Source organism: Microtus pennsylvanicus, chromosome 11 (assembly GCF_037038515.1).
Source record: "Microtus pennsylvanicus isolate mMicPen1 chromosome 11, mMicPen1.hap1, whole genome shotgun sequence".
Taxonomy (NCBI): Eukaryota; Metazoa; Chordata; class Mammalia; order Rodentia; family Cricetidae; genus Microtus; species Microtus pennsylvanicus.
Genome location: NC_134589.1, coordinates 4,392,053 through 4,406,707, shown reverse-complemented (window position 1 = coordinate 4,406,707; position 14,655 = coordinate 4,392,053). Strand labels below are relative to the sequence as shown.

Genomic DNA, 14,655 nt, shown 5'->3' with positions numbered 1-14,655 from the left:
TGGCTAGCCAGCCGAGCCAGATCAGTGAGACCAGGCCAGCTAACGCCATTCTCTCACAAATGAGGTAGAAGACTTCTTTCTAATTAAAGTATTTTTTTAAAGAATTATTTTGATTTTTACTTATGTGTCTATGCCTGCATGTACAAGGACATGAGTGCGCATGCACAGGAGTGCAGGTGTTCAAGGAGGCCAGAGGCCTCAGATCCCCTGAAGTGGGAGGGTGTAAGCCACCCAACATGGGTGCTGTGACTTGAACTGGAGCTCTCTGCAAGAGCAGCAAGTGCTCTTAACCACGAGCCCTTCTCTCCAGCCCCAAGGTAGATAACTCTTGAAGAACAACATCCAAAGTTGATCTACAGCCTCCACACAAATAAACATGAACACACACACACACACACACAAGCATGCACATAAAAAAAAACACATTGAAATTTGGGATTGGAAAACATTCTAACTCAAATATATCAAAAATCTCTCAATTCTTTCTGAAACCACTTCCATTCCAAAATTTAACCTGGGCCTCCCCTACTTTCCCTATAAAAATAGAAGCTCATTCAAGAACAAAATTTCACGGGGAGATCACTTGGCAAGCCACCTGAAAGAAAGAATATGGCCAGCAGGCCATGTGTACCTGGCTGGGGTTTATATTCTCTGTTACTACTCAGCAAGATGAGGCAAACCAGCCCTGTGGTTTGTACAACTCTAAGTGGGAGTGGTTCATCTTAGCCCCCTTACTTACTGTCTGACTTTAATTGAACGGAGCCAATGAAGGAAAAGGCAGTGACTAAGTATGGGTTCCCGGAGAAAAAGCCCATTTTGAACCCCAAAGCAGAAGGTCACTTAAGGTTTGAAACTGAGCTAGCAAAAGAAAATAATTTATCAGTTGTAAAAAATATAATTTATTTTCCAACCTGTATTTTTAGAAGCTATGCATTATTTTATATCGTCCATTGCAATGTATAGCTATATAATAGTACAATTATAATTGTACAGATGCAATTATAACTTAACAATTATATGTATACAGATAATTTCCAGAAAATATAGTTTAAGATATAAATTATGTACATGTATATATGTCTGTCTTGAGAGAATAAGTTTAGTAAAACGAAAGATCTCCTAGAACTCCGCTCTCAAGCAAGAATTCAAAAGTATATTGTACGGTTTTCCTCCTCTTTCAAATGAGTCTAGAAAAAGAGCGAGGCACAAAGAAATTGAAAGGGCAGGCTGGCATGTGAGTAGGTTATAAAAAATGAAAATTACACTGCAACCGTGCTCTGGAAAATATTCCCTGACCCAGCTAGACATTGATTGTTGAACCAACAGCTTGCTTATATAATTACAGTGTGCCTATAAACCTGGTTGATACGATATACTTGTTTAACTATTAACCGCCAGACTTCCTGGAGTTTCCACAATCCAAAAGCACAGCTCAAACGCATGATATAGGCTACATTCCACTTACAAACAGTGCTGGGGTTCTCTGGGTATGAAAAGGAAGTACTTCAACAAGACAAGTGAGGTTTTTCACCCAGTATTTTCCTGGCCATGTCCTTTTTTCCTTTTGCCTTTTGCCTTTTTAGTCTTCTGAAGAGCCGCCCTGCGTAGCCCAGCATTTGATCTCTGCCACTGGTATTAGAAGTCAAGATTCCTTCCCACCTCTACTTCGGATCTGAGACTCAAAGCCTCATTAACCCCAAAGATCACATGAATATTTCCACATCCAGGTATGAAGACTTTCCTGGTCTCCTTGCTATCCACAAGGCTCCCCAGCTCTGGACAAATCCAACTCTAAACATCGTTATCTCCTCCTACACGAGAATGCCTTTAAGGACTGAAAGGGAATGACGAATGAAACAAACCTGATTATAGAGGGATGATGACAGACAGCAAAGTCCCTCACACAAAGACCGGCACTCAGGAAGCACCCATGAAACGAATGGGTGCCGAGCATGGCACAGAGCGAATGATATGCAGAACCTTGTTCAGTCGTCCCAATTGCACCATGACTTCGTGTAGGTCTCTCCCCTGAGAAGGGGTGAACTCTCAAGCTAGGGGGGTTTTGCAAGGTTTCCTAGTGAAGTAATAAGAATAGAGTCAAGTGTATCTACTCTACGTGCACCCTGTACAGTATTTTCTTTAAAGATTTGTTTAGTTGTTTGGTTGTTTATTCTTGCCTGCATGTACGCAGCCAGGACACAGTATGAGACACACTGGAACTGGAGCTAGAGATAATGAACCACCACGTGTGTGCTGGGAACTGAACCCAGGTCCTCCACAAGAGAAGCAAGGGCTCTGAACTGCTGAGCCATCTCCCCAGCATCTCGCTGAGCTGCCCACATCTCTCCTGACAGCACAACCTCTTAAACATAACAACGTTTCAAAAGTTGGTATATCGAATTGGTCCAAACAAATCCATTACCTGAGTCTCCTCTTTAGATGTCCAGAGTCTATGGGATTGGCCTGGGTTTGGTCTTGTTTATCAAACGGCAAAGTGGGTATGGAGTATAGATAGAAAGGTAAATTAAAGAGGAAGTCTACACCAGGAGGTGGTGGCACACACCCTCAGTCCCAGCATCAGGAGGCAGAGGTAGGTGGATCTCTGTGAGTTCCAGGACAGCCTGGTTTAAAAAGCAAGTTCCAGGACAGCCAGAGCTGTTACAGAGAGAAACTCTGTTTCAAAAAAAAAAAAAAAAAAAGGCAACAACAAAAAAAAGGAAGTCTTCAATGCACCGTTTTCAAATACCTCCAGGAAAGCTGTTTCTGTAAATTCGCTGGTTTTATGAACCTACTCTCAATGGCTCTTCAGAGTCTATCCTTGCTCTTATTCCTAACCTCTGTCATCTCATTTGTGCTTGGAGGAGAAAGAAGAAAGGAGGAGAATAAATGACCAGTTCTTTTGTGTCCACAGTTTAAAGGATAGGGGAAAGCTTTGCTTTGGTTGGAAAAAAGGACAAGAAGACAAGAAAGAAGGCATTGGTTTGAAAGAAAATTCTTTTTTTTTTTTAAAGGAAATTCTTAGCTGGACACAGTAAAACAACATCTGCCATCCCAACACTCAAGGGATCACCATGAGTTCAATGCTAGCCTGGGTTACATAGCTAGTTCAAAACTAGCTTAGGCTATACAGGGAGAGTTTTTTTTTTTTTCAAATAATGAAGGAAACAAAAAATAAATATTTATTCCCAACTTCTTAAGGGAATTAAAAATAAGTATTCATTCCCAAGTCCTTTCTAGTTCCTTGAGTACACAAATGTCATCTCATACATACAAGAGGAAAACAGTGGAGATACGGGTTCATGCATAATTTCAAGGAAATTGCACTTGATATATTTACATAGAAATAACCAGGAAGAAAGGGTTTGGCTGTGTTCTGGTTCGAAACGGTATCTTTTAGACATGTAAGGGCACACACAAGGCTTGAGTCCATCAGTTTCTCGATAGTACAGACTTGAATCAGCGAACAGAGCCATTTGTCGCCAATGTTTGAGCATCAGCTTCCAGGAGACGCTCATCAATATCTGTCACCACATCACTGCAATCGGCCTCCTTCAAGCAAATGGAAATGTGTGCTTGGAACTCAACCTGAAGAGTCACAGTGACTCAGGCTCAGCAACCTACGTGCAACAGACACTTAAAGGGACACGTCAAAAGGAACTTATAAAAAGCTAGACACAGGTCACCCTCGTAACTACCATGCTGGGCCCAGACATGCCCACATCTCTCTGAGTTCCTATGGACTCTGATCAGTTTTTCCTATCTGCAGCCATTTCTTCCATGCAAAGGGTTTTATAAATGTATCTTGGAGGAGCAGCTCAAGTGGAATAGACTTAAGCTGAGGTTCTAGACTCAGGTTTAACTTTGACTAAAACCCCTGCTCTGCCACTGTCAGCCTGACATCTAAATTCTTAATCTCTGTGGCCTCAGTTTGCCCATCTACAAAATGGGGTATCACCTCACTGAGCAATAGGAAGAGTTGATGTAATTCACAGGCATCATAAAGTCCAGTGTCTGAAACAAAAAAGAACTCCCAACAGCGCCCCCTTATGGGCTCCTGGGAACTAGCATCTTTGCTGTGTATCTCGTAATCAACCTTAGGTTAACAAACCTGATCTGATCCCAAACGCCTCTGCCCTCCTGTGTCTTTCATCTTCCTTGACTTTTGGAACCTTTATGACAACTGTCCTTCTGTATGCATAGTACATATGACTCGAGTAACTCGGTAAGCAAGGGACATTTACAAGACAACCAAGAAGATGCTGTTAAACAAGCCACTGGGGGGTTAAGGAAAAAACATGAGAAAACATCCCAGCGTTTTCAGGAGAACCAGAAACCTCTCTGGGTCGCCTGAAAAACGTTCTAGCATGGAAGAAGACTTCCATCCCCACATAAAAGAATCGATACAGCCTCCGGGCCAGGTCATGACGAAAGTCACCAAAGTCAGGCAGTGGTGAGAGCATGTGGGTGACTTTAAATAGACTTTCTAAACAACACATGGGATCAAGAATGGGAGGGTGGAGACAAGGAGAGGAAAGAAATGCAAAGCCAACAGGAAGCATGCAAGGAAGGGGAAAGGGGCCCCGGTGGGCTAAAGGAGAGGAGTGACTGGTTTGGACAGAACCGGGCAATGAGCTAAATTCTCACAGCTAGGAAAAATGTTACTCAGACATTCCCTGTGACCTGGGCCTAAGAGGTGGCCAGAGGAACGCAGACCAGTGGTGATCCTGGTTATTAAGGTCCCATTAGAGTCAAAGAGGAACGCAGTCTGGGAGCCCTGTGAGTGATAGTTCATTTGTATCTTTATAAATAAAGCTTGCCTGAGTTTCAGAGAGTAAAACAGTCACACTGACCAGACTTACTGACCAGCCTTACCGACCAGACAGTGGTGGTACACACCTTTCTTCCTAGTCACACTAGTTTGCCACCGAAACCGGCAGGAGTGGTGCACGCCTTTAATCCCAGCCCTAGAGAGGAATATAAGACGGGAGGAGACAGCTCTCAGACACAGTCTCATTCTGAGATTCCTGGAGGCAGGATCGCCATTTCAGACTGAGGCAGAGGTAAGAGTCAGTGGCTGGCTGTTTTGCCCTTCTGACCTTCAGGTTGAACCCCAATATCTGTCTCTGGGTTTCTATTAATTGTGCTACAGCCCTCTCATAACAAGACCCCACTGACCCCACTCCTCAGCTGAGTCAAGTCAGAGTAAACTTTTTTTGGAAAAGGACAAACGGTAAATATTTTCTACTTCGTGGGACACGGAATCTCTGTTAGAACTACACAATCTCAATATTGCAGAGCAAACACCAACCGCAGAAACAAAGCAACCACAGCTGTGCTACAATATAACTTTACTTGTGGACACTGAATTTGAATGGTACCTGTCTTTCACATGGAATGAAATTTCATTTTCTGGTGACTTGCAATTGTTGAAAACTGGTAATAAAACCCAAAATATAGTAAAATTCAAACAATTATCTCTTCTCCTCCTTAATTATATTGGTTTATTATTTATCTATTTATTTATTTTGGAAAAGCAGTTTCCTATAGCCAGGGGCTAGTCTCAAAGTTGCTACAAAACTGAGAGTGACCTTGACCTTCTGATCCACCTGCCTCAACCTCCTAAACGTAGGAATTACAGGTGTTTCCACCGGTCCCACTTTACGCAGTACTGGGGATCGAACTCAGGACTTTGTGCATGCTACACAACCACTCTTCCAAGTGAGCTTCCTCTCCAGTCCAGGAAGCATTGCTTGCATTGTTCCAGCCCAAGGTAAGGTAGTTACAGTTCAAAGAAATGTGTTACACATTTCAAAATAACTAGACAAGCAGAGAAAAGTCCTTCATACACAGAAATGGAGAGAAAGAAAGGACAATGACCTGAATTTGATTACCACTCATTGTACATATTCATCGAATTATTGTACTATGCCCTAAACATTGGGTGTCAACCTAAAAAACAATTTAAGTTGGAATTGGGATATAGCTCCGCAGGGCAGGTGTGGCATGCATAGGACCCTGGGTTAGGTCCTTGGCACCACCAAAAATGAGCAGGGCATCTAGTTTAGCTCATAGAATTTGGCACAGGGGCTCTCGTTTCCTGGCTGCTGGTTACAAGCCTGGGAAATGGGGTGAAACAGGCCTGGTTTTGCCTCCTGCCTCCTCCACTTCCCTTCAGTCTATGGGGGAAAACACATGATAGTTAATTTACTCATTTGTAAATTAAGGATACTAGGAGTCGCCCATAGGGTTTAAGTGATATTTTTACAAACTTACGCATGAAAAGTAACTATAGCAAACAGTGACCACAATGGTAGGAGAGTGAAGATGCAGGGTGGGGGGGGTGATGATGACGGTGTTTGGGGATGGTGTGATGGAGGGATTCACATCTAAGACTGAGCCCATGGGGCTGACCGAGGTAGGATGTGCACACTAGAAAGCAAAATAAATGGCAGGGGACCTCACAAAGGCCTATTTCATACCCGACTCAGAGCACAGTCAACGGAGTAACAAGAAATTGTGACCGACTTCCCCGAGTCTCCTCTTCAAAATGCAAAGAGTGGACTTGCTGTCTACACATCCAACTACCTAGACAAGTTTAGGGAGAGACGGTCGTCTGAGGGAAAAAAAAAACCCAGGCAGGCAGCGGTGGCCAATGGCAGCAGAGGTAGTCAAGGAGGAAGTGAGGAATCACACACAGTACTGGGTGCTTATGCTGCCAGATCTGCTTTATTAGAGGGCAGCACCACTGTTAACATTTTCTCAATTGCCTCTGATAACCCTCCGAAGACTCCACAGACTTAGAAACCGAAAGCAGCAAGGGACATGGAGACCTTCTCTTCCGCCCTACCAACTGTGCTCCTCTGAGCCGCTCACTCTGGAGTCACATACTAAGCACCTCCTCTACACTGAGCAACATCCTCAGCATATTATTTTCCCTTTTGGTTTGTTTGTGTGTTGCTTGCACATGCATGTGTTGTATGTGTGTGCATGATACACGTGTGAGACACATCTGTAAAGTGTGCAGGTAGCCACACCTAAGCACGCACCAGAGTAGGAGAGCAAGGATATGGGCAGGTAGGCGTACCATTGCTCTTTACCGTATTTATTACCTTGAGACAAGGTCTCTCGCTGGACCAGGAGGCAGCCATTTCAGCTCTGCTCGCTGGCCATGGAGCTCCGGAATTCACCTGTCTCCACCCACCAGTACTAGGGACGAGGGCACATCTAATCCTGTGGGCGCTGGAGATTTGAAGTTAAGTCCTCACGATTGCAGAATAAGCGCTCTTCACTACGGAGCCACCTCCCCAGCCCCTCTGCATATTATTAAAACAAAGGGTAGTAAAGGGCCACCGGGCACCTTTAAGTCTCTTTAGAGGGTGATGTAGGAGAAAGGACACTTCTTCAGTCACTGCTTCTGTGCTATTTTTTGCAACTTCCAAATGATCAAGCAAAGAGATAATGAGACGTTGAATGCAAACAAGGAAAAGTAAAAGCAACAGTATTTAGAGTTCAATTGCCTCAAACCTTTTTAGGGGAAAAATGACAACTATCCTTACTGATGAAAAATAATGTCCGAATATATTTAATTACGCCGATTATCAGTTATTGATAAACACGACGGAACGGTGAAGGATTTACAGAAGCGAAGACATGTGAAATTTATCTGCCCAGCAAGATCTTTCAAAGGAGATGGTCCATAAAAGGCAAACGGTAATTACAGAGCTTACAACTCATAGCTGTACTCTGCAGGCAACTGGCAATCAGACGGACAGCATTTGCAAAACATCTTTTGGCAGAGGACTGGAAAGAAATCCTGCCACCATGATTCATGGATCACCATTGCTTGGGCAAAGAATAATAAGTGCTAATGATTGTATCATCAGCCTCACAACTCCCCCCACACACTCAGCCTGCTCCCCACCAAGCAAACAAAATGAAAAATGTCAAATACACTGAATTCTGAGGGAAGGGAGAGGAGTATAAACATGGATTATCAGTGCTGGTGTGTACAGATCAGTGGGAAGAACTTTGGGAGAAGAATCAAGAGAGTCGCATTTACCTGTGGTTGTGGTGTCTGCAGCAATGCATTGATCCTAAGGCCTCAGTCTGCTCATTTGCAGAGACAAGCCTGTGCTGGAAACACCTTTCTTATTCCTAAAGCTCATCAGGAAGTTCCAGAAGGCAGAAGTAGGCAGGGTTGCGAAGGGTAAGCTAAGCTAAGACTACATCACACCTGCCTGACACATAATTTGGGCGGTCAACAAAATTAACTGCGGTCTTAATTGTTTTAACGAAGTAAATTTAAATCAACTGTTCCTTGGGATTAGCCCTGTGATCAAAACTTCAACAATTCATTATTTTATATCAATGTCCACAAAACAGCCAGGTGCTATGCAAAAATTCCTTACAAAACTAAAGAAAAACTAATTTTACTTGTAGAAGTAATTAAAACTCCAGACACACCCATAAACAGGACATTCCCAGTCTGGAATTCAAAGCAGAGCATTATAATTTTCTCATTATTTCTATGTGAGTCTGGACAGCAAAATGAGTTTACATTATAAAATATGAGAAATGTACAGAAGACATTTTGGTCCAAATAAAATTAGAACTCATCAAGGGATAAAACCATTTAGATGCATAGAACCCAACTCCCAACCCATAATTACCTAACCTCTACAGTCTTCAGATTTCCTGGCCTAACTTGAACAAAATAATTTTATCTTTACATGAAGATTTTAAAGATACATTTTATGAGGGAGAAGAAAACACATGAAACAGGGATGTCAAGAGAAATGAACATTTCCAACTTATTTAAACATATGTAAGTAGGAATCAAATATAAATATCTTTTATCAAATAGGCAAAGGTGTTCTTTTTCAAACTAAACTTAAGAGGAGGAAAAGTATGATCTTTCTGGAGAGTTACATATTTGGCAATATTTACCATAATTCTTGAAAAGAAGAGGCCAGAACCTCTCAATTATCATTGAAGAATTGAGAGAGTTCGGATTCTCTATAGAATATCTTAGCCACATATCCATACCCTTTGACCCAGGACTTCTAATACTAGGAATAATCCTAAAGAAATAACTAGACATGTGGGTATATCAACCACCTAGTAGGAGAGGTCCCATGCCCAAAAGTAATTGACTAGCACAAAATGAATACCATATTGTTTGTGTGTGTGTGTGTGTGTGTGTATACAAACGTTTTTGTTGTTGTTGTTGTTTTGGTATTTTTGTTTTATTTTGCAGTTTGTCTGTGTTGCCTTTGTTTTGTTTCTATTATTGATTTTAGAGCGAGAAGAAGCATAAATTTGGTTGGGTAGGGAGGTGAGGAGGACCTGGAAGGAGTTCCGGGAGGGAAAAGAATATGATCAAAATATATTGTATGGGAATATTTTTAAAGCAAAGTTGTTTTTAAAAAGAAGGAAGGAAGGAAGGAAGGAAGGAAGGAAGGAAGGAAGGAAGGAAGGAAGAAAGGAAGGAAAAAGAAAGAATTGGGTTAATGTGGATAATCTATGTACAAGGGATTCCTTGCAATGTTGTTTATAACCGCACATAAAACTATGTGAAAGTCCATGAAAGACTGAGTCCACGGCTGTGTTCTTACAAGTTAAAATATAAAACCGTAACAAAGAATGAGGCTACTGTGTGTGTGCTAACGTGGGAAGACAGCCAAGACGCATGGGAGAGTTTAAGGAGAATATCCCATACAGTAAAATAACACATTTAAGGCTATGTATACAAAGACAGTCATCACAAGTGCACAGTAATTATCTCTGGGTAGTTTAAGGTGAAGTGTGTTTGTGTGTGTGTGTGTGTGTGTGTGTGTGTGTGTGTGTGTGTGTAATTTTTGAGTGAGACAGAGCCATTCTATGCAGTCCTAGCTGGCCTAGAACTCATTGTATTGACCAGGACGTTCTTGAAATAAAAGAGATCCATCTGCTTCTGCCTCCCTACTTCCAAGAATGAAGCCATGCAGCTGGCTCAAGTTATATATTCTTATCATAACTTTCTCTTTGGTTTAACATTTTCAATGAATAGTGACCATTTATTTAATAATAATAATAATAATAATAGCCTAGTTTTCTAAATATAAAGAAAATATTGGGGGATAAGGGAGACATAGACATTCACACTCTGCAGTTGACTTCCTGGAATTTAGTCTCTTGGCATTGTATGCCTGGGAACATGGAGCAATATGCACGATTCTGAAGTAAGCAGGCATTGAAACTCTATTTAAGCAAATATAAAGGAATTGGATATTGCAAATGTAGAAATATATTGACTCAGACACAGTTCATAGCATACTGAAATAAAAAGAAGCCAAATGTACACTAGCAGTACATATATTATATATATGTTATATATGTATATGTGTGTGTGCACATATATATGTATACATATATATAATATGTGTACCATTGGAAGAGTATCTATCACAATGTATTCTGCAGTAATTAGTCATTTTTGTTTTCTTTTTCTACTGAATATTCCTATAATAAAGAAGTACTATTTATGTACATTTTAAAGTTTTAATAATACTCCTTGCAGATTTTTTAGATTTTTAACAGATGGGAGAGATTGTTTAAAGATGGTATTAATCTGTGAAAAACAAAAGAATGCGAATCCCAATCCTTGTACCTGGGAGGAGCTGCATTACCAACACAGACACACACACACCATTTAGCTAACATGCATCGTGTTAGAAAGAACCGAAGGCGAGATCCACACAAAGACAGCGGGAGGCCCAAGGTGCCTATTCTGACTGGGTGTCCTGAGAATGACAAAGTTATAAAACACACTGGCTCAGGTTACAGGTTCAGCATGACCCAACAAAGGCATGTGTGCACTGAATGAGAAATTTACATATCTGGTGCCCTGGGATGGAGTAAATTACAGAATCCGAGATTAACTCAGTGGGGCTGAAAACTTCGCGGCTCCATCCCTACTCCCTTCCGAAGTGTGCCTTGTAAGCATTTCTTACATGACTTACTTATGACTGCATCCCACTAAAATAAGCTCATATTGTTTTTTCAAGGTGAATAGGAAGAGAAGTGAGGAAGACTGGCTCCTAAAAGGGTCAAATACGGATTTTCAGGTAAGCCAGGAGATGCTAGAGCTCCCTCCCTCCCTCCCTCCCTCCCTCCCTCCCTCCCTCCCTCCCTCCCTCAGAAGGCCATTCTGCCTGATGACAATAGCTTTCTCGCCCGGGTAGTGTAGATGACACATTTTTCCTGTGACTTGCCTTCCTGTAATGTGCAGGAATTCCTGCACTCTCTGGTACCCTTCCTGTTAACTTACATTTCAGATTTCCTCAAAAGGCACACTGCTGCTTTAATATTTGAAAAATGTCAGCTCAACCCCAGACGGCTAAGACAAACAAGCTGAGAAACACCACCTAGACTCACAACTGTGGAAAACAGAATCTCTTTTGAAGAAAATTCTTTCTCGGAATCTCACTGTTGGGAAGGCTAGGGAGAAGGCGCCCAGTCCTTCCAGCTCCTGGGCAGTCTGTAATTCTTTGCCTCTGCTATGCCTTAAATTAGAGGTCTGTAAAACTGAATTATAGTGATCTAAAAAGTTCATAAAGGTTCGGGAATTGAACATGTTGTTAAATTCTTCAATACTGTGAGATTGTACCCACCTCTCACTTTTCCTCCCATTTCATTTGGCTAAAGTATTAGAAAGAAGTCTGAAACCAAGAAGAAGAAGAAAAAAAAAAAAGAGTGCTTTTGGCCATTTCAGAGAGCCTGGCTGTGCTAGGCCAAGTCTACATAAAAAGTGCAGGCCAAGACTCCTTAGCCATTTCTAAAATGATTGCCCACATCTTTCCACCAATAATTTTCCTTTTGGACAAAAACCTCATGTTCATACCAGATATAGTTTGCAAGCAGGATTCGGTGGAGAGCATTCATCTGCATAAATGGAAACTGACTCGAAAGACAACCAATCCCGGATCTATGATCAAGAGGAAAGTGCCACACAAGGACCCCTGTTACCTCCCAAGGTTTAAAAAAAAAAATGACCTGCCAAGAAAGACCAAAAACTGTGCAGAAAAGAAGTTAATTTAGAACCCAAGATCCAAGGCAAGAGGGGAAGATTGCAGTATGTCTAAACTTTAGGCACAACTTCCTGACAACTCAGCAAGTGAAAGAATCATTATAGCCTCTAAACTCTGGGAGCCCCGTTTCTCCTCAATAGCCAGGCTTTTGAACTTTTTATTACATCTTCGTTTATTTCTTCTGAGAGAGTGTGTATGGGCTGTGCATGGTGCACGTGGGCACGTCAGAAGACAACTGGGAGGCAGTTCCTTCCACCATTGGGTTTGGAGGGTGGAATGAAGGTAGCCAGGCTGGGCGGCAGGCACCTGCGCCCACCGAGTCATCTCACTGGCCCCATCTATGCTGCTATCGCGTGCCACGAAAATGTCCTCACATCCTTGCTATCCCAAACCAGATGGTAATTCTTGAAGAAAAAGACTTCATTTTAAGTATTCGCGTGTATCCCAAAACTCTATGCCCATATACATACATGCAAATCGTCATGTGCATGTATATACATGCATGTGTGTATACAGACATAAGCATGTATATCATACATACGTATTTTAAGCTGAACTGAATGAGTGAGTGTATGTTTATCAAATATAAAGTAACTAGAAGCCATCTCCTTAGTATGTTAGAGCATGACGGACTCCTGTAAACTTCTTTCTCTGTTCAATTAATAACAAAATTTTAAGGTTTCCCTGGTTAAGGAATATCCACACCTTTAAAAATACCCATTTCTAGGTTCATAGACACACTTCTGAAATAGTTCAAACACTTCATCCTCCCCTAACATTAAACACAAAATAACAACCAACAGCAACCATAAGCAATCTTACTTTAAACTCTGAAGAACATCATCCCTTTCTTCTTGGGACCAGACACGCACGTTCATCAGGTAGAATTAAATCATATTACAGCTCCAGAAAAAAAGTGTGTCAAAAAGCTTATTGAATACTTTAATAAGTATCCCCAGAAAGTCTAGCTCCCCAGCAGCTAGCACACCTCTTCATTTTGGGGTGTTTTCCGATGCCATCTGATTTCTCTATGGTGAGGAAGATTGCTCCCAAAACAGGTCATTAAAGGTCTCACAGACACCTAAGCACCCCTTCAGCTCTGACGCCAAGCCAGGACTTTTTTTTTTTAAATTTCCTCCACAGAACATCATCAGTAAATCTGCAAAATACAATCTTACAAATTCTTTTTTAATTAAGTAAATTTGAAAAAGAAAAAAAGGCAGCCACAGCCCTGAACTTCTGACCTATTAATCTCTGCAGCTACACACTTACAGGAATCCGTTGCAGTTGTCAGTGAGACGGTAAAGGTTGGCTCATGTTGATGCAAGGCTTAGAAATACGGCTACCCCCTAAAACCCTCCCTCCCTCAGGTGCAAAGCATCTCCAAATGGCCAAACAGATTTAGGTTTTCACCACTGCAAGTGACTGGTAAAAGTGTAAAAAACCTCGGGAGAGCAAGGCTTGGCTGCTTTACTTATTTTTTTTTTTAATATTACACTGCTCTCAAAACTTCACCTTTACGTCTCTTCAAAATCAAAAGTTGCCTATTGTCCAAAGCGAAATTAATACAAATTTAGCTGAAATCTGGCACCACAGTGGCTCATTCCCCCAAAGAATACAAGATCACGTTAATTTCTTAGTAGTTTAAGTCGAGTTTTACCTTTCATCTTCACCTCGAGACTTTTTGAAAGTTTGGATTCCTGTTGCACACAAAATTACTTAGAATGTGCGTGCATACTAAAGAAATGTACTATTATATAAAGCATTGCACATTTAGACGCTACCAACCTGCTATCTCTCTCCTGACTGTGCAAAAGGCAAAAAGGCTCAGTAATCCTAGCAGAAGAATGCAAATAATGTCAACGCACAGCTGAACTGCAAGCCCTGCCTTACAGGAACTCTCTGTGTCTGCAAAAAAAGACACACACTAAACAGGAAATGCAACTGAGCTGTGGAAAACCTCAAACTTAAAAATGCAATCGCCGGGCGAAAATTGCATCCATGCATTCATGAATGCATGCATAAGCCTTTGCATTTTTTTTGCAACTAATGCAAACAGGCTCTTACCTTTCGACTGAGACATTTTCCCCTTTCCTTTGATGGGGGAGGGGAGCACAAAAGACTTTGCCTTGCTTCTCTTCTGTAGCTAGTTTTGCAACAAAGATGCAAGCTGCAGGCGTGCAATCTTCATGCAAGTGGAGTTTCTCTTGACCGATGCAGCAGATGGACTTTCAGGGAGTCAAGATGGAATTGCACACCTTGCAAAACAGTCTGGAAAGTGATTTTTTCCCTAGTTGCAACGTTAGGGAAGGCTGTGCTGCAGCTACATGATGGGCCAGGGCTGGCAGCTAAAAGCTCCAAACTTGGAACTGAGTATCTTAGTGCGCAGACGTCCTTCCTGCGAAGGGCGCGAGGCCCGCTGGGTAATGTAGTTCGCCTGTAGCGTCCACGGATCTCTAATTTAAGGAAACGTGCTCCGGTCGGTGACTGAGTGAGGTGACTGGCTGAGCGCGACAGAGATCTTACTCAGATAAACAAATCGGACACACACTCTTCAGTAAGTGAAGGGTGATTGACGGCCAGGTCC

The 14,655-nt window shown here is 41.9% G+C and overlaps 1 protein-coding gene across 2 annotated transcripts in view; it reads right to left on the bottom strand.

Moving 5' to 3' along the window:
- Nucleotides 1-14,439, bottom strand: part of Map2k6 (mitogen-activated protein kinase kinase 6) — a 123,938-nt gene extending 109,499 nt beyond the window's left edge. Inside the window, exon 1 of one of the 2 annotated variants that reach the window (XM_075989980.1) lies at nucleotides 14,136-14,439. In XM_075989980.1, the coding sequence (XP_075846095.1) occupies nucleotides 14,136-14,151 (16 nt within the window). In that variant the 5' untranslated portion in view covers nucleotides 14,152-14,439. Of the gene's footprint in view, nucleotides 1-13,728; nucleotides 13,794-14,135 lie in introns of those variants that run through there. The other variant, XM_075989981.1, reaches the window with a different exon arrangement.
- Nucleotides 14,440-14,655: the final 216 nt, after the last annotated feature.